The 23,848-nt window shown below is 46.4% G+C and overlaps 1 protein-coding gene across 4 annotated transcripts; it reads left to right on the forward strand.

The window, feature by feature from the left end:
• The first annotated feature begins 3,926 nt into the window (after positions 1 to 3,926).
• On the forward strand, positions 3,927 to 23,564 carry LOC144695820 (class I histocompatibility antigen, F10 alpha chain-like). 4 transcript variants are annotated; one of them, XM_078566834.1, is made up of 8 exons: positions 3,927 to 4,152; positions 9,811 to 10,071; positions 12,580 to 12,855; positions 12,973 to 13,251; positions 14,215 to 14,331; positions 15,098 to 15,130; positions 22,631 to 22,670; positions 22,984 to 23,564. In XM_078566834.1, the coding sequence occupies exons 1-7, from the start codon at positions 4,101 to 4,103 to the stop codon at positions 22,666 to 22,668; spliced, it is 1,056 nt and encodes a 351-aa protein (XP_078422960.1). In that variant the 5' UTR covers positions 3,927 to 4,100; the 3' UTR covers positions 22,669 to 22,670; positions 22,984 to 23,564. The 4 variants fall into 4 exon arrangements, with proteins under 4 accessions (XP_078422960.1, XP_078422959.1, XP_078422961.1 ...); XM_078566833.1 differs by having other exon boundaries at positions 22,631 to 23,564; XM_078566835.1 differs by lacking the exon at positions 22,631 to 22,670.
• The last annotated feature ends 284 nt before the right edge of the window (positions 23,565 to 23,848 follow it).

Raw genomic sequence — 23,848 nt, forward strand, 5'->3', positions numbered from 1 at the left:
ACTTCAATGGTGTAAAATATCAGGCTGGCTGTATAACAGACGGCTGATCAAACATCACCCATTTCAAACTCTCACCAAAACATTCCAATTAACCCCAGAGAGAGAGAGAGAGTGAGAGTGAGAATGGAGGGCTGAATTCTCTACTTACCGGGAGAGACCCAGGAAATACACAGGGAGATGGAGAAAAGGATCAGCAACATTCTGGGAATCCACTGTCCCTGTTCCAATCAGGGACTGGGAATGAAACACTCTGAGGGGGAAACTAATACTGTTTATAAACTGGGGAAAAACAAGAAAACAACAAAACAAACAAAAATAACAAGTTTATGGAAACTCTATTTCACTGTTTAACTCGAACTTTGATCATTTCCTTATTGCAGGAGCACAGGGTAAATGATTGGTTAGTCTCTGAAAAATAACTAATTAAAGTGATAAACAGTTATCTGCCACATTACCAGGAAGATCAAACTCAGAGTGAGACTCAGACTGAGAGCAAACAACAAGAACAACTTATATTTATATAGCACCTTTCACCTCATCAAACGTCCCCAAGCTTCAGGGGGACATTATAAAACAAAGGATGACTCCGAGGCACACAGGTCAATACCCAAAATCTTGAGGTGTTAGTTTGATCCCCCTCCCCTCACTCTCCTCCTGTTAATCTGACTCCCTCCCCTCACTCTCCTGCTGCTCATTTGACTCCCTCCCCTCACTCTCCTCCTGCTCATTTGACTCCCTCCCCTCACTCTCCTCCTGCTCATTTGACTCCCTCCCCTCACTCTCCTCCTGCTCATTTGACTCCCTCCCCTCACTCTCCTCCTGCTTATTTGACTCCCTCCCCTGACTCTCCTCCTGTTACTTTGACCCCCTCCCCTCACTCTCCTCCTGCTCATTTGACTCCCTCCCCTCACTCTCCTCCAACAGACCCAACGTCACAGGCACAGAGGGCATTGGGTTCACCTCCTTCGCCGGATTCTCCCTGGTTCAGGGCACCATCCATTGTACCCAGGTGGCCATCGAGACGCCCAGTGACCTGCCAGTGAGATCCATCAACAGGAACAACACCCACCCCCTCAATGTCCACCTGGTCTGTGACCACAACAAGAGCTCCCTCCATGTGTGTACACTCTCTCTCCTGGCAGCTGGAATGGTGTTTCATCCTCCGCCAGTCCAGTCCGCCTCACATCTTCACTCCAACCCCCACAGTGTGTGGATGGATCCGAGGGGACAAGGGAAATCCCTGGAGGAGATGGTTACTCACCCTCTACTGGAGCCCCAGACAGAGGGACAGAGGTGATACACCCAATGTCACCGACTCATTCAGAGAAACATTGATCGGGGTATCGGGTTTCTGAAGATGTGACTCTGGTGTCTGAACCGGTCAGGTGGTGTCCTCCAATACCCTCCTGCAGGAGTCTCGGTCACTGTGGTGGTCTGCTGCTCTCTCCATAACATGGCCCTCCAAAGAGGAGTGGACCCTGAGGATTGTGAGGCCCTGGAAGGAGACAGTTCATCGGGGGGAGGAACAGGAGGTGAGAGAGGAGGAGGAAGTGGAGGTGGAGGGAGATGACACTGAACAGAGAGGTGACCCGGCTGCACAGTGAGGCGGCCGGGTACAGCTGGGGGTGTGAAGGGGTCGGGAGGATGTCATGAATGTCAGGAATCTACTGATTCAGGAACGTTTCAGCTGAATCCCCCCCTAACCCAGGGTGAGGGACAGGAGATGGAAGAGATTCTGAGATCCCTGTGCTAATACATGTATAGAAGAGGCAGCCTGGAATATCTCATCACTGACCATCAATGGTGGAAGCACATCTGTCCAGAGGTTTTCCCCTCACTGTGGAGGATCCCATTATCTCTTTCACCACCTCATCCCACTTTTCCTGTCACTGCAGCAATAACCGGAGTCCCCAACGTCTGACTTAAACTGTCATCATGTACACAGTGTAAAGAGAGGAAAACAGCAGAGAGAGAGAGACAGTAAGAACACCCCCCAGTGACCCCCTCAGTGCCCTGTGTGACACCCTGCCCTCCTCCTGCCACCCTCCAGGAAGATCACCTCCCTCTTCTCCCTCACGGCCTCCAGCATTACATCCAGGTTGGCATCGATGAAGTGAGGGGCAGCCCTGTCCCAGGTGCCAGGGCCTCCATCTCTCCTGTGCCATCTCACTTCCCTCTGCTGCTGTGGGAGCTTTGGCACAAACACCAGCTTCTCCCTGAGGACAAGCAGCAACTTCAGTGATGTCTGTCGTGGGGAGTGTCAATCAGTCCCACACCTCATCTGACCCAGCTCCATCCCCACCCCCACTGGCTCTAAGTGGACAGGGAACCTGTCTCCAGATCACTTACAGGGGCAACCCTGTGAAAATCTGAACTTTCATCACTTTCCCACCGGAGGCAGCTTCCTGACCCCTAAACACACCCGGATCCTGTTGCCTGTTAAAATTTCAGCTTTTACTTTCTGTTTCCCAGCCTGAATCTCACTGTGTCTGTGTTTGATCTTCCTGGTAACTGGTGATAAGCAATTGTTTATCCAGTTCATTGGGTATTTTTCTGAAACTAACCAATCATTCACCCGCTGGTTCTGGAATCAGGAAATGATCAAGCCTTGAGATAAACTAAAACAAAAACAGAATTACCTGGAAAAACTCAGCAGGTCTGGCAGCATCGGTGGAGCAGAAAAGAGTTGACGTTTCGAGTCCTCATGACCCTTCGGCAGAACTGAAGTATAGTTAGGAGAGGGGTGAAATATAAGCTGGTCTAAGGTGGGGGGGGCGGGGGGAGAGAGAAGTTGAGGGTGGGGTGGTTGTGGGGACAAGCAAGCAGTGATAGGAGCAGATAATCAAAAGATGTCACAGACAAAAGGATCAAAGAGGTGTTGAAGGTGGCATTTTTTGATTATCTGCTCCTATCACTGCTTGCTTGTCCCCACAACCACCCCACCCTCAACTTCTCTCTCCCCCTGCCCCCCACCTTAGACCAGCTTATATTTCACCTCTCTCCTAACTATACTTCAGTTCTGCCGAAATGTCATGAGGACTCTAAACGTCAACTCTTTTCTTCTCCACCGATGCTGCCAGACCTGCTGAGTTTTTCCAGGTAATTCTGTTTTTGTTTTGGATTTCCAGCATCCGCAGTAGCTTTTAGCTTCTTGAGATAAACTATTTGTGTTGTTTTTCCCAGTCTATAAAAAGGATTTATTTCTCCCTCAGAGTGTTTCATTCCCAGTCTCTGATTGGAACAGAGACTGTGGATTCCCAGAATGTTGCTGATCCTTTTCTCCATCTCCCTGTGTATTTCCTGGGTCTCTCCCGGTAAGTACAGAACCCACACACTGAGCTCTGTCTACAGGATTCACTCCATGAACCCCCATACTGAGCTCTCTGCACTCGACCCAAGTCCTGTTCCTCAATTACCCCTGTGCTCTTTGACCTCCATTGGTTCCCAGTCAAGCAACACCTCAATTTTGAAATTCCAATCTGTCCACAGCCTTGCCCCTCCCTATTTCTGTAATCTCCTCCAGCCCCACATCCCTGTGAGATATCTGTGCTCCTCTAATGCTGACACTGTGAGCATCAGGAATTATAATCACCCACAATGGGGGCTGTGCCTTCAGCAGCCTTGGCCCTTAGATCTGGAATTCCCTCCCTCCACCTCTCAGTCTCTCTGTAAAACATTCCTTAAAAGCTGCTTCCCTGAGAAAGCTCGTGGGCATTGACCTGTGTGGCTCAGGGTCATCCTTTGTTTTATAATGTTCCCCTGAAGCGTCTTGTGGATATTTCATTAGGTGAAAGGTGCTATATAAATATAAGTTGTTGTTCTCTGCCAACATCTTAACCTGTCTCAGTTTGATCTTCCTGGTAACTGGTGACTAGTGACTGTTTATCCATTTAATTGGGTATTTTTCTGAAACTAACCAATCATTCACCCTTTAGTTCTATAATCAGGAAATTATCAAAGTGCAAGTTAAACAGTAAAATGGATCCTCGATAAACTTGTTATTTTTGTTGTTTTTCCCCAGTCTATGAATAGTATTAGTTTCTCCCTCAGAGTGTTTCATTCCCAGTCCCTGATTGGAACAGGGACAGTGGATTCCCAGAATGTTGCTGATCCTTTTCTCCATCTCCCTGTGTATTTCCTGGGTCTCTCCCGGTAAGTACAGAATTCAGCCCTCCATTCTCACTCTCACTCTCTCTCTCTCTCTCTGGGGTTAATTGGAATCTTTTGGTGAGAGTTTGAAATGGGTGATGTTTGATCAGCCGCCTGTTATACAGCCAGCCTGATATTTTACACCATTGAAGTCAGCACAGTCTGTAAGACTCTGATGGGATTTGTGTCCAGCTCTCCTGACAGCAGGATGTAGAAACACCGAGAGCAGAGAAGCTTGGAGCAAATGGAAAATGGTACAAATTGACTATTTTAATTTTCACATCGATTGGGAGAATTAAAAGAGTTTCATCACTCCTGGTCTAAACTCTTCAAAACACAACAGAGAGGAGAAGGATAACCCATGTTTAAGCTACCCTAGCCTCAGTCAGACCGGGTGTGTCCCAGGTTACTGTTCCAGGTTAGTGATAGACCAGTTGTGTCCCAGGTTACTGTTCCAGGTTAGCGATAGAGCCGGTGTTTCCCAGGTTACTGTTCCAGGTTAGTGATAGAGCCGGTGTTTCCCAGGTTACTGTTCCAGGTTAGTGATAGACAACTACAGAAGCATGAGGGAGGAGCTGGCTAGAATTGACTGGGAGATGAGCCTAGCAAGAAAGACAGTGGAACAGCAATGGCAGGAGTTTCTGGGAGTAATTTGGGAGACACAGCAAAAATTCATCCCGAGGAAGAAGAAGCACACTAAAGGGAGGACGAGGCAACCATGGCTGACAAGGGAAGTCAGGGACAGCATGAAATCTAAAGAGAAAGCATACAATTTGACGAAGAGCAGTGGGAAATCAGGGGATTGGGAAGCCTACAAAGACCAACAGAGGACAACTAAAAAAGAAATAAGGAGCGAGAAGATTAAATATGAGGGTAAACTAGCCAGTAATATAAAAGAAGATTGCAAGAGCTCTTTTAGATATATAAAGGGTAAGAGAGAGACAAAAGTGGACATTGGGCCACTGGAAAATGACGCTGGAGAAGTAGTAGTGGGGAGCAAAGAAATGGCGGAGGAACTGAATAGGTACTTTGCGTCAGTCTTCACGGTGGAAGACACGAGTAACATCCCCAAAGTTCAAGAGAGTCGGGGGCAGAGGTGAGTATGGTGGCCATTACCAAGGAGAAGGTGCCAGGAAAACTGAAAGGTCTGAAGGTGGATAAATCACCTGGACCAGATGGATTACACCCCAGAGTTCTGAAGGAGATAGCTGAAGAGATAGTGGAGGCGTTAGGGGTAATCTTTCAGGAATCACTGGAGTCAGGGAGGGTCCCAGAGGACTGGAAAATCGCTAAGGTAACCCCCCTGTTTAAGAAGGGAGTGAGGCAAAAGACGGGAAATTACAGGCCGATTAGCCTGACCTCGGTCGTTGGTAAGATTTTAGAGTCCATTATTAAGGGTGAGATTTCAGAATACTTGGAAGTGCATGGTAAAATAGGGCAAAGTCAGCATGGTTTCATCAAGGGGAGGTCATGCCTGACAAATCTTAGAATTCTTTGAGGAGGTAACGAATAGGTTAGACAAAGGAGAGCCAATGGATGTTTTCTACTTGGACTTCCAGAAGGCCTTTGACAAGGTGCTGCACAGAAGGCTGCTCAGTAAGATAAGAGCCCATGGTGTTAGAGGCAAGGTACTAGCATGGATAGAAGATTGGCTGTCTGGCAGGAGGCAGAGAGTGGGGATAAGGGGGTCCTTCTCCGGATGGCGGCCGGTGACTAGTGGAGTTCTGCAGGGGTCAGTGTTGGGACCACAACTTTTCACTTTATACATTAATGATCTAGATGAAGGAACTGAGAGCATCCTGGCTAAGTTTGCAGATGATACAAAGATAGGTGGAGGGACAGGTAGTATTGGGGAGGTGGGGAGGCTGCAGAAAGATTTAGACAGGTTAGGAGCATGGGCAAAGAAGTGGCAGATAGAATACAACGTGGGGAAGTATGAGATCATGCACTTTGTTAGGAAGAATAGAGGCATAGACTATTTTCTAAATGGGGAGAGAATTCAGAAATCTGGAGTGCAAAGGGACTTGGGAGTCCTAGTCCAGGAATCTCTTAAGGTTAACTTGCCTTACTTAGGAAGGCAAATGCAATGTTGGCATTTATTTCGAGAGGACTAGAATATAAAAGCAGGGATGTGCTGCTGAGGCTTTATAAGGCTCTGGTCAGACCACATTTAGAATATTGTGAGCAGTTTTGGGCCCCGTATCTCAGGAAGGATGTTCTGGCCCTGGAGAGGGTCCAGAGGAGGTTCACGAGAACGATCTCCGGAATGAAAGGCTTAACATATGAGGAACATTTGAGGACTCTGGGTCTATACGCGATGGAGATTAGAAGGATGAGGGGCGATCTGATTGAAACTTACAGAATACTGAAAGGCCTGGATAGAGTGGACGTGGGGAAGATGTTTCCATTAGTAGGAGAGACTAGGACCTGAGGGCATAGCCTCAGAATAAAGGGAAGACCTTTTAGAACAGAAATGAGGAGAAACTTCTTCAGCCAGAGAGTGGTGAATCTATGGAATTCATTGCCACAGAAGGCTGTGGAGGCCAGGTCATTGAGTGTATTTAAGACCGAGATAGATAGTTTCTTGATTGGTAAGGGGATCAAAGGTTACGGGGAGAAGGCGGGAGAATGGGGTTGAGAAACTTATCAGCCATGGTTGAATGGCGAAGCAGATTCGATGGGCCGAATGGCCTAATTTCTGCTCCTATGTCTTATGGTCTCAGCCGTGTGTGTCCCAGGTTACTGGTCCAGGTTAGTGATAGGCCAGGTGTGTCCCAGGTTACTGTTCCAGGTTAGTGATAGACCGGGTGTGTCCCAGGTTACTGTTCCAGATTAATGATAGACCGTGTGTGTCCCAGGTTACTGTTCCAGGTTAGTGATAGACCAGGTGTGTCTCAGATTACAGTTCCAGGTTAGTGATAGACCGGATGTGTCCCAGGTTACTGTTCCATGTTAGTAATAGACCCAGTGTGTCCCAGGTTACTGTTCCAGGCTAGTGATAGACTGGGTGTGTCCCAGATTACTGTTCCAGGTTCGTGATAGACCCGGTGTGTCCCAGATTACTGTTCCAGGTTAGTGATAGACAGAGTGAACATAGTCTCCTTGGCCCAACCATCTTCAGCTGCTTCATGAATGACCTTCCTCCCATCATAAGATCAGAAGTGGGGATGTTCACTGATGATTGCACAATGTTCAGCACCATTCGTGACTCCTCAGATACTGAAGCAGTCTATGTCCAAATGCAGCAAGACCTGGACAATCTCCAGGCTTGAGCTAATAAGTGGCAAGTAACATTCATGTCACACATGTGCCAGTCAATGACCATCTCCAACAACAGAGAATCTTACCATCAGCCCTTGACATTCAATGGGATTACTATCACTGAATCCCCCACTACCAACACCCTGGGGGTCATCATTGACCAGAAACTGAACTGGACTAACCATATAAATACTGTGACGACAAGAGCAGGTCAGAGGCTATGAATTCTGTGGCGAGTAACTCACCTCCTGACTCCCCAAAGCCTGTCCACCATCTACAAAACAGAAGTCAGGAGTGTGATGGAATACTCTCAACTTGCCTGTATGAGTGCAGCTCCCACAACACTCAAGAAGCTTGACACCATCCAGGAAAAAGCAGACACTTGATTGGCACCACATCCACACAACACTCACTGATGCACAGTAGCAACAGTGTGTACCATCTACAAGATGCCCTGCGGGTATTCACCAAGGCCGTGTGTGTCCCAGGTTACTGGTCCAGGTTAGTGATGGGCCAGGTGTGTCCCAGGTTACTGTTCCAGGTTAGTGATAGACCGGGTGTGTCCCAGGTTACTGTTCCAGATTAGTGATAGACCGTGTGTGTCCCAGGTTACTGTTCCAGGTTAGTGATAGACCAGGTGTGTCCCAGATTACAGTTCCAGGTTAGTGATAGACCGGATGTGTCCCAAGTTACTGTTCCAGGTTAGTGATAGACCCGGTGTGTCCCAGGTTACTGTTCCAGGCTAGTGATAGACTGGGTGTGTCCCAGATTACTGTTCCAGGTTCGTGATAGACCCGATGTGTCCCAGATTACTGTTCCAGGTTAGTGATAGACAGAGTGAACATAGTCTCCTCGGCCCAACCATCTTCAGCTGCTTCATGAATGACCTTCCTCCCATCATAAGATCAGAAGTGGGGATGTTCACTGATGATTGCACAATGTGACTCCTCAGATACTGAAGCAGTCTATGTCCAAATGCAGCAAGACCTGGACAGTCTCCAGGCTTGAGCTGACAAGTGGCAAGTAACATTCATGTCACACATGTGCCAGTCAATGACCATCTCCAACAACAGAGAATCTAACCATCAGCCCTTGACATTCAATGGGATTACTATCACTGAATCCCCCACTACCAACACCCTGGGGGTCATCATTGACCAGAAACTGAACTGGACTAACCATATAAATACTGTGACGACAAGAGCAGGTCAGAGGCTATGAATTCTGTGGCGAGTAACTCACCTCCTGACTCCCCAAAGCCTGTCCACCATCTACAAAACAGAAGTCAGGAGTGTGATGGAATACTCTCAACTTGCCTGTATGAGTGCAGCTCCCACAACACTCAAGAAGCTTGACACCATCCAGGAAAAAGCAGACACTTGATTGGCACCACATCCACACAACACTCACTGATGCACAGTAGCAACAGTGTGTACCATCTACAAGATGCCCTGCGGGTATTCACCAAGGCACCTTCGACAGCACATTCCAAAATCTCTACCACATGGAAGGGCGAGGGTAACAGATGGGAACATGACCACCTGCCAGTTCCTCTTGTTGGCGTATCTTTGACAAACAAACCACAGGAGGCTCAGGTACAGGTCATGATCGTTTATTCGAGCAATTGCAAGGAGAGAACAACCTCAAAGCAGCTTGAGATAGCACTCTACCAAATTACAAGTATACAACTTATTTTTACACCACTGATCACATGCAAGAACATTGTTCAGATTCCAATCTTGTCAGCATATAGGTTCACATTTCTAGGCACATATACCCCCCTTTCACCCAGGCAGAGCCTTCTCCCCCTATCTAAGCTGGGACCATCTGTCCTTATCCGTTGAAGAGCATGCTTAATCTATCTTGTTTTTTTCTCTGTCTCCAGTCTAGTTCCCAGGGTCTTTTTGGTGATTGCAGGCCCTAAGGGAGTGCAAAGTTCATCTGGTAACCTTTAACTGTTAATGTACTTGATGGCACTGACTGGCGGGGTTTTTAAGTAATTCCCTTTCAATAAATTCTTACTGTATTCCCCCTAACACTCTCAAAGGAATTTGCCACTGTGACTTGGAAATATATTGCAGTTCCTTCACTGTCACTGGGTCAAAATCCTGGGACTCCCTTCCTAACTGCACTGTGGGTGTACATACACCACATGGATTGCAGCGGTTGAAGAAGGCAGCTCAGCACCACCTTATCAAGGGCAATTAGGGATGGGCAATAAATGCTGGTCTAGGCAGCGAAGCCCAGATCCCATGCAGAGAATTATAAGGAACGACAATGAAGTTGTGAGAAAGTGGTTGATTATTAGAGATTGTCACTATATGGGTGGGCCTCACTTTGATCAGGTGCTAGGTTCTGTACGTGTTTATTAACATGAGCATTTAATTGTTTGTTTTACAGACACTAACTCACTGACTGTCATATTCACGGCAACCTCCGGCATTCAGGATTTTCCCGAGGTTTCTAACATTGCGGTTGTCAAGGGAGTTCAACTGAATTATCATGACTCTAACAGCAATCGGATGATCCCCAGACAGCAGTTCATGGCAGACTTTTTCAACGTAGAATATTGGGAATATCTCACAGATGTAGGGAATAGAAAATCGGACATAGCAAAGGAGAATCTGAAGGCAATGATGAAGAGCACAAACCAGACATCCGGTAAGGTCGGGGGTGAAGGCGGGGGCGGGTGGAGGGGTGCAGTGGGTGTGGGCTGGGGTTGGAGCATGGCGGATGACATGGGAATGGCCTGACATCCTGGCTGTGGTGGGGGGTGGTATTGGGACAGTCGATGAAGGTAAGGAAATGAGGGGCCTGAAAGGTGGTGTCAGTACTGTCCAAACCTGTGTCCATCGTGGGGTTTGGGCTCTTCTCGAGCCAGCCTGCGGATGCAGCATTGTCAACTAATGGCAGGTTTCTCCCTATTTATTCATGGGATGTGGGCTTCACTGGCTGGGCCAGCATTTATTGGCCATCCCTAATTTCCCTTGAGAAGGTGGTGGTGAGCTGCCTTCTTGAACCGCTGCAGTCCATGTAGTGTAGGTACACCCACAGTGCTGTTAGGGAGGAAGTTCCAGGATTTTGCCCAGTGACAGTGAAGGAATGGCGATATATTCCCAAGTCAGGATGGTGAGTGGCTTGAAGGGAACTTCCAGCTGGTGGTGTTGGTTCACCCATGAAAAGCTCCCCTTGCTGCTGAACTGCACGTGTTTCCTACGCACACCTCTGGCATTTACAATTTTAATTACAAACGTGTGGAAAATGGACAAAGAGGGAGAGCAGAAATGGTGCACAGCTCCAGTTATAACCTCGGGAATAACACACTGTTCACTAAGTGCTCCCCTAGTGATGCAGAATCTCCCACTGACTGGCTTGTGTGTCAGGTGTGACACAGTTGGCATCACTCTTCGTTCTAAGTCAGAATGTTGTATGTTCAAGTCCCACTCGAGGACAGAAAAAACAAACACATCAGTTCAGAGCTGAGAGAGTGCTGCATTGTTGGAGCTACTGTCTTTCCAATGAGATGCTAAACCCAGTCCTGGTCTGCCCTATTAGCTACATGGAGCACTATTTCAAAGAAGAGATGATGATGTCCTGGTCCATATTTATCCCTAAACCAACATCCCAAAAACATCCGCACATTCCAATATTGCTGCTTGAAAGAGCTCTCTGTGTGCATGTTCACTGTCCCAATTCCTACTTTATATCAGTGACGACAGGGAATTAGCTGACAGACACTTTGAGATATCCTGTGGTCCAGGAAATTGTTGCATCAATCAAAGTCATATTTTGTTCTTTTCCTATTGATGGGAGCCATTCAGGTGCCCAGCTTCAGTTATACTGCAGACTGTGACACTGGGGTGTACAGCGTGTGGGACACCATGAATCTGGGGCCCATAGAGAGTTATTCAGTCCCTTCTCCCTATTCTGATTGAGATATTTACAAAGTTGTGTTTACATTGATGAAGATAAGGAGATGGGTTTGTGATTGAACAAGTTGAGAATATGGTGAGATGGTTGAGATCATCCAGGAAAGGGCAGCTTGTTGGGGAATTCCTGTCCTCTTGCTGTGTCTCAATGTCTCTTCATATAAATGGGGGTGAGCTTGATATTCTCCAGTATTCCAGAATGGACAGTGTGAACCCAGGAGGCAGTGTGAAGGAGAATGGGAATCTCTGTAATCAATACCCCTGTGAGGTAAGGAAGTGGAGATTATCAAGGACAGAGGCAGTCACTCATGGATGGAGATTGTAAGGAGAACAATCCACAGATGTTAACACTACTGAGCACGTGTGTGTAGGGAGGAGGCCTCGATGTTCCTGCTCAAACAATGGCGCATTCACCATGTCAACTTACACTATAACTGGACTATCACGAACAGTCCACTCAGCCCATCTCCCAGAACTGACCCCTGGGTCACTCCACGCAGTCCATCTCCCAGCACTGACCCCTGGGTCACTCCACTCAGCCCATCCCCCAGCACTGACCCCTGGGTCACTCCACTTAGTTTATCTCCCAGCACTGACCCCTGGGTCACTCCACTCTGTCCATTACTATATGATACAAGATCCCCTTTCCCCTCTGATCAGACTGTGACTCTAATTCCGCCATCTCTACCTGATACTAGATCCCCTTTCCCCTCTGATCAGATTGTGGCTCTAATCCCCCATTTCTATCTGATATTAGATCACCTTTCCCCTCTGATCAGACTGACTGTAATCTCCCATTTCTATTTGATACTTGATCCCCTTTCCCCTCTGATCATCCTGTGACTCCAAACCCCATTTCGATCTGATACTAGATCCCCTTTCCCGTCTGATCAGACTGAGACTCTAATCCCCCATTTCGATCTGATACTAGATCCCCTTTCCCCTCTGATCAGCCTGTGATTCTATCCTCCATTTCTATCTGATACCAGATCCCCTTTCCCCTCTGATCAGCCTGTGACTCTAATCCACCATTTCTATCTGATACTAGATCTCCTTTCCCCTCTGATTAGGCTGTGACTCTAATCCCCCATTTCTATCTGATACTAGATCCCCTTTCCCCTCTGAATAGACTGTGACTATAATCCCCCATTTCTATCTGACATTAGATCTCCTTTCCCCCCTGATTTATTGCTGTTTTTCAGTCACTAATGATTACTGACCCCTGTTTTGCCACTGACAGGAATCCACATTTTCCAATGGATAACAATTGTTGAGATCACTGAAGACGGCTCCATTAAGAGATCGATGCGGTTTGGATTTGATGGAAAGGATTATATTAGTTTAGAACCAGACAGAATGAGATGGGTTGCAACCAATCACATTGCAGTGAAGACAAAAGAGAAATGGGATTCGGATGAATCTTGGAATCAACTTTGGAAAGAGGATATGGAACAAGGATTTGTGAGAAATTTACGGCTATTTTTGCAAGCTGGAAAGGAATATTTTGAAAGGAAGGGTATTTATATCAATTTTAATCCCATGTTCTGTTCTAACTTCACTGGTCTATGAAAGCGTTCTCCCATTCCATTCAGTGTCTGTCTATTGTTTGTGTTTTCACCCTTTCCCATTACAGTTCAGCCTGAAGTGTTCATCTCCAGAAGTGAGCCCAATAGTCAGTACAAGCCGCTCACTCTCTCCTGCCTGGTTACTGGGTTTTATCCTGTAGACATCGAGGTGAGCTGGCTAAGGGATGGAGAGGTAATGTCTGAGACACTATCCTCGGGGGTTCGACCCAACCACGATGGGACCCATCAGATCCAGAAAGAGATTGAAATAAATGCTGGGGATGAGGGTCAATACTCCTGTCAAATTGAACACAGCAGCCTGGCAGAGAGCAAGCTCTATCAGTGGGGTAAGGAACTGTAGAGTGTGTGTGTGTGTGTCTGTGTGTGTGTGTGTGTGTGTGCGCGTGCGTGCATGCCTGTGTGTTGACTCCCGGCTCCCACAGCCGCTTGCTGGAGAGAGTTCCAGATGTCCACTGCCCTTTTTATGAATCGCTTGTGATGAATCGCTTCCTGATTTCACTCCTGAGTGGCCTCAAATTGTTCCGGATTCCATCACTACAGACAATAGTTTCTCTCTGTCAACCCTATCGACTCCCTTTATCATTTTAAACATCTCCATCCTTCACCCTGTTAAACACAAGGAAATACATGTCAGCTTTATAGAAGCAGTCCTCATAACTGAACCCTCTGAGCTGTGGGATCATTCTGCTGAATCTACACTGTTCCCCCTCCAAGGCCAGTATATCTGATGTGAGGTTTGGTGTCCAGAACTGAATGTCATTCTCCAGATGGAGTCTGACCAAAGCTCTGTACAACTGAAGCATCATTTCCTCACTTTGTGTTCAAACCCCCTTGAGATAAAGGACAACAGCCCATTAGCCTTTCTGACTGATTTTTTATAACCGTGAATGCGCTTTTAGTGATTTGTGTACATGGCCATCCACATCTCTGATTTTTTACAGCTCTTAGAATCTCAAAATGATGAAAATATTCCAATTTGCCTTTCCCAGATTTAATGTGGAGGTTCCCACACTTACTCACATTAGGGAAAACTGTGGCAGATGGAATTCACTCATTTAATCTGACAATGTCCCTTCACTCTGTCTCCTAACTTAGTGTCATCTGTAAACTTGGATCAACAACTCTCTGTTCCTGCATCCAAGCCATGAATATAGATGGTGAAAAGCTGAAGCCCCAGTACAGATCCCTGGGGAATACAACTTATCACATCCTGCCAATGTCCCTGGTCAGACCTGGAAATGGATCCGGGAACAGAGAGACAATCCTGATATTATACAAATGTGTTTCAGAAATCCAGGAAAACAGTGGAGATCTTCTGTATCTTGGAATTGTAACAGGATTAGTGATCGCTGGAATTTTTATGTTCGGGATAATTGGAATGTTCATTTGGAAAAGGCAACAGAGAGGTAAGAATCCAAGTGAGGGGAATGTAGAACTGAGGGGACAGAGTGAGTGTGAGGGAATCTCCAGTACTGGGAGTACAGGACACTGAGAGGGGAGAGTGAGAGAGAGGGAAATGTGGAACTGAGGGGACAGAGTGAGTGTGGGGGAATCTCCAGTACTGGGAGTACAGGACACTGAGAGGGGAGAGTGAGAGAGAGGGGAATGTGGAACTGAGGGGACAGAGTGAGTGTGGGGGAATCTCCAGTACTGGGAGTACAGGACACTGAGAGGGGAGAGTGAGAGAGAGAGGGAATGTAGAACTGAGGGGATAGAGTGAGTGTGAGGGAATCTCCAGTACTGGGAGTACAGGACACTGAGAGGGGAGAGTGAGAGAGAGAGGGAATGTAGAACTGAGGGGATAGAGTGAGTGTGAGGGAATCTCCAGTACTGGGAGTACAGGACACTGTGTTTAATGGAACTGATTTAATTCCCACACACAGATACACACGTATAAACACGTCTTGTTCCCTGTCTGACCTTCCTTTGTGTGATCAGGCCAGACCAGGTCTAATATTGATCATTAAACCCACCACACACACTCACATCCTCACCTACTGAATATCGATGGATTGGGAGAGATCGACAGGATCTCCATAAAGTGTAAGGATGGAGGGGAGTGTGGGAATGAGTATTTCTTACCCAATCTCCATTCCCTCACACTTGTTGTGTTCTCACTCTCTGAGAATGGATTATTCCCCATTCTAACTGACATTTATTTTGCTTCTGCAGATTCACCAAGTGTGACCTACACAACAGCTCAGAGTAAGTGACTGAGGGACAGATTGTTGGGAATGATATAAAAGGGATTGAAAGTTGTACAGTTACAATTTCCTGGGAATTCTCTGCATGGAGATTCTCGATCCCACGGAGAAACAATTGGAAAGATGTGAATGGTCTTTGAAGTTGTTTTTCCAGACTTCACTCTGTTCCTCTGATAATCTTACAGCAACAGGGAAGTTATGGACCCTTGTTCTGTTGTGTTTGTGGATTATTTTACAATCTTGATGAACGTTAATTGCACCGAGTATTGAAATAATTATCAGAGACTTTCTTATATTCACGAGGTTGACTGGGTCAGTCTAGAATTGGGGATCAGAATGGAAACATATCCGCTCCCTCCCTATCCACTCCCTCCTCCACTCCCTCCTTCTCCACTCCCTCCTTCTCCACTCCCTCCTTCTTCACTCCCTCCTTCTCCACTCCCTCCTTCTCCACTCCCTCCTTCTCCACTCCCTCCTACTCCACTCCCTCCTTCTCTACTCCCTCCTTCGCCACTCCCTCCTTCCCCACTCCCTCCTTCCCCACTCCCTCCTTCCCCACTCCCTCCCTTTCCACACCTGGAGTCACTGACTCAGGGAGATGAACATAAGAAATAGGAACAGAAATTGGCCATTTGGCTCCTCAGACATGATCCACCATTCAATAAGATCATGGCTGATCCTCGATATCAACAGGAGACATTGAGTCACAGAATCACAGAATTGTTACAGTGCAGAAGGAGGCCATTTGGCCCATTGTGTCTGCACCGGCTCTCCGAATGAGCATTATGACTTTGTGCCATTCTCCTGTCTTTCCCCCACACCCTTGCACATTCTTCCCTTTCAGATAACAGTCTAATTTCCTTTTGAATGCTTCAATTGAACCTGCCTCCACCACACTCTCAGGCATTGCATTCCAAACCCTAACCACTCCCTGTGTGAAATGTTTTTTCCTCATCTCACTTTTCCTTCTTTCGCTAATTACTTTAAACCTGTGCCCTCTCCTTCTGGATCCTTTCACGAGTAGGAACAGTTTCTCCATATCTACTCTGTCCAGACCCCTCATGATTTTGAAGACCTCAATTAAATCTCCTCTCAACCTTCTTTTCTCTAAGTAAAACATTCATAACCTCTCCAATCTATCTTCATAACTGATGTTTCTCATCCTGGAACCACTCTCGTGGATCTTTTCTGCCCTCTCTCCAATGCCTTCACATTCTTCCTAAATTGCGGTGCCCAGAACTGTACACAAGACTCCAGCTGAGGTTTTACTAGTGTCTTATACAAGTTCATCTTAACCTCCTTGCCCTTTTACTCTGTGTCCCTATTAATAAAGCCCACGGAGTGAGGCAAAAGACGGGAAATTACAGGCCGATTAGCCTGACCTCCGTCGCTGGTAAGATTTTAGAGTCCATTATTAAGGATCAGATTTCAGAATACTTGGAAGTGCATGGTAAAATAGGGCAAAGTCAGCATGGTTTCATCAAGGGGATGTCATGCCTGACAAATCTGTTAGAATTCTTTGAGGAGGTAATGATAGGTTAGACAAAGGAGAGCCAATGGATGTTATCTACTTGGACTTCCAGAAGGCCTTTGACAAGGTGCCGCACAGAAGGCTGCTCAGTAAGATAAAAGCCCATGGTGTTGGAGGCAAGGTACTAGCATGGATAGAAGATTGGCTGTCTGGCAGGAGGCAGAAAGTGGGTATAAGGGGGTCCTTCTCAGGATGGTGGCCAGTAACTAGTGGAGTTCTGCCGGGGTCAGTATTGGGATCACAACTTTTCACTTTATACATTAATGATCTAGATGAAGGAACTGAGGGCATCCTGGCTAAGTTTTCAGATGATACAAAGATATGTGGAGAGACAGGTAGTATTGAGGAGGTGGGGAGGCTGCGGAAGGATTTAGACAGCTTAGGAGAATGGGCAAAGAAGTGGCAGATGGAATACAATGTGGGGAAGTGTGAGGTCATGCACTTTGGTAGGAAGAATAGAGGCATAGACTATTTTCTAAATGGGGAGGAAATCAGAAATCTGGAGCACAAAGGGACTTGGGAGTCTCAGTCCAGGATTCTTTTAAGGTTAACTTGCAGGTTGAGTCGGTAGTTAGGAAGGCAAATGCAATGTTGGCATTTATATCGAGAGGACTAGAATATAAAAGCAGCGATGTGCTGCTGAGGCTTTATAAGGCTCTGGTCAGACCACATTTAGAATATTGTGAGTAATTTTGGGCCCCGTATCTCAGGAAGGATGTTTTAGCCCTGGAGAGGGTCCAGAGGAAGTTCACGAGAACGATCCCAGGAATGAAAGGCTTAACATATGAGGAACATTTGAGGACTCTGGGTCTATACGCGATGGAGATTAGAAGGATGAGGGGCGATCTGATTGAAACTTACAGAATACTGAAAGGCCTGGATAGAGTGGACGTGGGGAAGATGTTTCCATTAGTAGGAGAGACTAGGACCTGAGGGCACAGCCACAGAATAAAGGGAAGACCTTTTAGAACAGAAATGAGGAGAAACTTCTTTAGCCAGAGAGTGGTGAATCTATGGAATTCATTGCCACAGAAGGCTGTGGAGGCCAGGTCATTGAGTGTATTTAAGACCGAGATAGATAGGTTCTTGATTGGTAAGGGGATCAAAGGATATGGGGAGAAGGCGGGAGAATTGGGTTGAGGAACTTATCAGCCATGATTGAATGGCGGAGCAGACTCGATGGGCCGAATAGCCTAATTTCTGCACCTATGTCTTATGGCTGCCGTATGCTGTATTAACCACGCTCTCAGCCTGCTCTGCCTCCTTCAATGCACATGTACACCCAGGTCCCTCTGCTCCTGCAACCCCTTTAGAGCTGTACCGCTATTTTATACTGTCTCTCCATGTTCTTTCTACCAAATTGAATCATTTCACATTTCTCTGCATTGAACTTCACCTTCCACCTGTCCGTCCGTTCCACCAACTTCTCGTTATCCATTTGAAGTTTTTCATTATCCTCCTCAGAGTTCACAATGCTGCTGAGTTTTGTATCATTCACAAACTTTGAAATTGTGTCTTGTACACCAAGGTCTTGGTCATTAATGTAGATCAGAAGAAGCAGTGGCCCCAACACTGACCCCTGGGAAAATCCCCGACAAACCTTCCTCCAGCCGGCAAAACATCCATTAACCACAACTCTCTGTTTCCTGTCACTCAGTTCATTCCATATCCATGTTGCTCCTGTCCATTTTATTCTATGAGCTATAACCTTGCTCACAAGTTTGTTATGTGGAACTGTATCAAATGCCTTTTGGAACTCCGTGTGCACCACATCAACATCACTGTCCTCATCAATCCTCTTTGTTACCGGTTCAAAAAACTGCAGCAAGTTAGTTAAACATGATTTTCCCTTAAGAAATCCATGCCAGCTTTCTTTAATTAACCTCCATTTGTACACATGACTATTAACTTTATCCTGAATTATTGTTTCTAGAAGTTTCTCCACCATTGAAGTTAAACTGACTGGTCCTTACACCCTTTTTTGAACATTTGCCATTCTCCAGTCCTCTGGCACCACCCCTGAGTCTATGGAAGATGAAAAATTATGGCTAGTGCCTCCTCAATTTCCACTCTCCCTTCTCACAATATCCTTGGGTGCATCTCATCCAGTCCCGGTGCCTTATCAACTCCAAGTGCAGACAGCCTATCTGATGCCTCCTCCTTTTCAATTTTAAACCTCTTTAGTGTCCAAATTGCATTCCCTTTTATCATGGCTTGTTTGGCACCTCCTTCCTTTGTAAAGACAGACACAAAATATTCATTTAATACCTCAGATATTCTCTCTGCCTCCATGTTTAAAACCCCTTTTTGGTCCTCATCATCCCTACTCCTTCTTTTAGTCATCCTTTTACTATTTATCTGCCTAATATAAGACTTTGGGATTCCCTTTTATATTACCTGCCTGTCTCTTTTCATACTCACTCTTTGCTTCTATTTTTTACTTCTTCACCTCTCCCTTGAGCCTTCTATATTCAGCCTGGTTCTCAGTGTTAGTTTCTGCCTGACACCTGTCACAAGCACACGATCTTAATTTCTACCTCCTTTGTCATCCAGGCAGCTCTGGGTTTGTTTGCTCTACCTTTCCCTTTCGAGGGAATACTCCTTGACTGTGCCTGAACTGTCTCTTCTTTGCAGGTAGTCCGTTGACTATTGGCTGTTTTTCCAACCAACCTTTGACTCCAATTCGTTCCCGTTTTCCCATCGTCAGCCTAAACCTTATGATACAATGACCACTCTCCCTGAAATGCTTTCCGTCTGCTACTTGATCCACTTGGCCCAACTCATTCCCAAGAACCAGGTGTAGTAGTGCCTCCATTCAAATTGGACTGGACATAGACTCCTGGAGGAAATTTTCCAGAACACACTTTAGGGGCAGAATTTTGCCGTCGGCAAGCAGGGGGTGGTGCCCACTCGCCGATGCGTAAAATGACGCGGGATGATGTTGGGCGGAACCTCCGACATCATCTCACCCCATTTAAATATTCAGGAAGGCGGGGGCGCAACAAAATCAGCTCCGGGCCCAATTGAGGCCGTTGCCAGGATCATTTATACAATTTAAGGAGCTGCCCTTCCAACCTTAAGGTTAGCGGGCAGTCCAGGAGCTCCGGCGGCAAATAGAAAAAACATGAAACCTCATCCACCGGCGGGAGGAGGTTTCATGCAGGGTTTTAAAAATTGTAATAAAGTTGTTCTGTAAATCACGAACATGTCCCAACTCATGTGACATTGCCACATGAGGGGACATGTAAGGGATTTTTCTTTTCTATGTTTTTAATAGTTTTAAAAGTCGGAGCGATCTCCCTGAGGCTTCACTTAGCCTCGGGGAGATGAGTGCGCTCTTTCGTGCGCATGTGTGAAAGAGCGCACTCTTGACATTAGTAATTCTGCCCCTCCGCCCCGGCTCTCCACACAGGGAGCGCATCAAGCTTCCCAGCGGAGTTCACGCTGGGAGGGCCTTACTTGCCCCGCCCACGTAAAATGGCGGTGCGGCCCGCTTCGCTGGCGGCGATCTGCTCCACGCCCGGCGGCGATTGGGTCGGGCCCACCCAAAAGGCAGAAAATTCTGCCCTAGGAATTCGACCCTCTCTGTCTGTCACACTAATACTATCCCAGTCTATATTTGGATAATTAAAGTTCCCCATTACAAGTACATTATATTTTCTGGACCGCTCTTTAATTTCTTGCAAATTTGTTCCTCTACATCCTTCCCATTGCTTGTGGTCCTACACCGTACACAGAGCAATGTAACTGCAGCCTTTTTGTTACTTATCTCTAGCCTAACACCTTCTGTCCTTGACCCCTCTGGGTCATCCTCATTCTCCAGCCCTACAATACTTCCCTTAAACAATAGCACCACCCTCCTCCTTTTCATCCTTTCCTATCTTTCCTGAACACCTTGTATCAAGGGATGTTGAATGCCCAGTCATGCAGTTCTTTGTGCCAGGACTCTGATATCGGCACAACATCGCAATTCCCCATGGTAACCTGCAGCTGAAACTCACCAATCTTATTTATCACACTCTGTACATTCACACACATGCACTGTAACCCTGATTTAGACTCCATTAATTTCTTTTATTCAAACCCCAACTATTAACTTACTATTCCCTGCTCTAGTGTGATCTATCTTTCCCAATATTCTGTGCACCTTGGCATCTCCTGCTTCCCATATCCCTGCCGAGTTAGTTTAAAACCTTCCCAACCTCCCTTGGAAAACTTCAGACTGTTTCCTTGGAACAGAGAAGGTTAAGAGGTCATTGAATAGAGATTTTCCAGATGATGAAAGGTTTTGATAGCGTAGATGGAGAAAAATGATTCTGTCTGGTGAGTGATCGATAACGAGAGGTTATAGATTTACGATCATCGCTCAGTGATCCAGGGAGGAGAAGAGGAGAAACGTTTTTCACTCTGGGAGTTGTTGGGATCTGGAACGCTGCACCTGAAAATGTGGTGGGAGCTGATCCCATAAATAATATTAAAAGGGGGTTGAACAGATACTTGAAGATGAGGAACTTACAGGGATAAAGACAAGAAGCGGGAATCTGGGATAAAGCATAATTGTTGTTTCACAGAGCCAGCAGGGGAAGATGGGCAGAATGGTTTCCTTTTATGCTGAAAGTTTCTATTATTCTAGGGGACTTCACTTCAACTGAGTTACAATTCCACATTCCCATTTCATTCCCAGATCCCTTGATCCCCTCAGTGCTGCAGAATCGATGGATCTCGGTGCTGAATGTACTCATCACCTGATCACCCACAACCCTCTGGATAGACAATTCCAAAGATTCACAACTCTCTGAGTGAAGACATTTCCCCATCTCAGCCCAAACTGACTGTTCCCTTATCCTGAGACTGGGAATCCTGGATCTAGACTCTCCAGACAGGTGAAAGAGATTCTCAATATCTTCCCATCAAATCCTCTCAGAATTTTATCTGTTTCAATGAGATCACCTCTTAGCCAAGGCAACACTGGAGAAGATAGGAACATTCTACTCAAATTCCACAGCGGGATTCACAATGTTCCTCCACTCCCTCACCCTCCACTCCCTCACCCTCCACTCCCTTACCCTCCACTCCCTCACCCTCAACTCCCTCACCCTCCACTCCCTCTGTGCTCACTTACCATGGAGAGAATTTTATGTCCTGGGGGCAGACACGCACCAGACCCGAATGGGTGTAAAATCTCCCCAGATGAAGCTGGGAGAGTGTTGCACTTGCGCGATATTTACTTGGCAGGCACGTGCAGCAGTCGGAAGAGCGCCCGCTGGCAATTAAAGGGGCAATTAAGATCATCAATGCCCCAATTGTAAGTGATTTTCCGTAGCCCGTCGAACTGTACAGGCCAAATGGCCGGGCAGGCTTTACATTTTTGCTGAAACCTCATCCAAGGGCAGAATGGAATCACCGTTAGAGTATAAAATAAATAGCAATATCTGGGGACTGCATTTTTTATCAGGTCTGCTTTCAGATGCTTGGTTGTGCTGCAGGGACAGTTTTTGCAGCATTTTAGTGTTTCCTTTTATTATTTGGAGGTCTGCAGCTCCCTGAGCCATCTGTCTGCCTTCAGGGAGCTCAGTTGAAGTGCTCACCAGCACCCACGGTGACGTCAGCATTGACCAAGCATAATGGCTGTTTCAAAGAGCCAGCAGGGGAAGATGGGCAGAATGGTTTCCTTTTGTGCTGAAAGTTTCTATGATTCCAGGGGACTTCACTTCAACCCCGCCCTCTTCCCGCTCCCAGCGGCAGTGCTGAGCCATTCTGAGGGTGCATTTCATGCTGGCTGCCCGTTAATTGTTCCCATCCGCTCTCGGGCCCGCCAATCGTGCAGGCCCAACGAAGGTAAAATTCAGGCCCATGTGTGAGTCAGTTTAGTTAATGCTGGGAGGTGATTATCCTGGGCCCAGTGAGGGATAGAGAATATCTCACACTCTCATTGTCCCATTTCTCACATGCTCTCTTTTATTTTCTCAGCTTCTGATGTCACTGTTCCAGAATGTTCCAGGAGCTAAAGGTTGGCGTAGTGGAATTGTCATAGCACGAGTAATCCAAACACCCAGCTTAATGCTCTCGGGCCCTGAGTTCAAATCCATGCCAGACACCGTTAAAACCTATCAGACTAATTTCACTGCCCTCCGGATCCTCTCTCACCCTCCCAGACACTATTAAAACCTGTCACACTAATTTCTCTGCCCTCCTGACCCTGTCTCACCCTCCCAGACACTGTTAAAACCTGTCAGACTAATTTCACTGCCCTCCTGACCCTGAACCGATTGCCCTGTTTCTGTCCATTCCTTACCTCGTGGGTTTACTGTGTTCCACTGCAGGACATTCCCAGAGCTTCATTGATGAATAAGTGGATTCCCCTGTTCTAGTGTGAACATGGACATCATCGTCCATCCTTCCATATCACAGCAGACACACAGAATCACAGCTCATTGTTTACACTGAGTTCTTTGATGATGGAGATCTATTTTTCCTGGGAATGTGCTTCCACAGATTGAGCAGTGGATCCTGGAGCCACCAGGTTGGGATCCTGATTCTTCAAGTGAGACTTTCTCAAGTAGCGTTTCCATCCAGTATCCACAATGTGATGGCTCTCACAGTCGAAGGGAACTTCAGGGATGATTTTCCCTCACACTTTCATATTTTCAGCAACTTGTTCAGGTTGAGTGATTGACCTGAACAGAGTAAATGTCGTGAGGCAACTCAGAGAGACACATTTTATATTGATAGAAGCTGATCTATTTTGCACTTTCTGTAATGTCAGATTTACACTGTTATATAATGTACATTTGTAAATTTTGCAACTAACAAGTATTTACAGAGATAAAACACATTTATATCCTCAATGTTTCACTACAAGTGCTGATCATTGTGGTTTGCTGTCAATAAATAATTGTCAGTAGTTGACTTGTCTAAATTCTTCTTTACTGATTTCACAAGAAAGGTTTAATTCATTCACTCAGCAGCTTGTGGGTCTTGGAATGGGCAGTTGTTGAGGTTCAGTTCAATGTGAACTGGGTGAGTTCATACCAAATGTCAGCATCATTCACTGCTTTCCATCAGCGTTTATTCACTTGTTTACAGACAAGAAGGTGACAGAGCAAAAGACAGACGAGAGGAAGACGTGTTATAACTTTAGTGAATCAAACTTCAACACATTTGTCAGTGAGGTGGAGGTGAAGTGTC

This window comes from Cetorhinus maximus, chromosome 21 (assembly GCF_964194155.1).
Source record: "Cetorhinus maximus chromosome 21, sCetMax3.hap1.1, whole genome shotgun sequence".
Taxonomy (NCBI): Eukaryota; Metazoa; Chordata; class Chondrichthyes; order Lamniformes; family Cetorhinidae; genus Cetorhinus; species Cetorhinus maximus.

Bases quoted from the DNA above. Each gene is read 5' to 3' on its own strand.
- LOC144695820 (XM_078566833.1), top strand. From the start codon at position 4,101: ATGTTGCTGATCCTTTTCTCCATCTCCCTGTGTATTTCCTGGGTCTCT. The intron at 10,072-12,579 runs GTAAGGTCGGGG...TGCCACTGACAG, and splicing joins GAGCACAAACCAGACATCCG to GAATCCACATTTTCCAATGG. The intron at 12,856-12,972 runs GTATTTATATCA...TTCCCATTACAG, and splicing joins GGAATATTTTGAAAGGAAGG to TTCAGCCTGAAGTGTTCATC.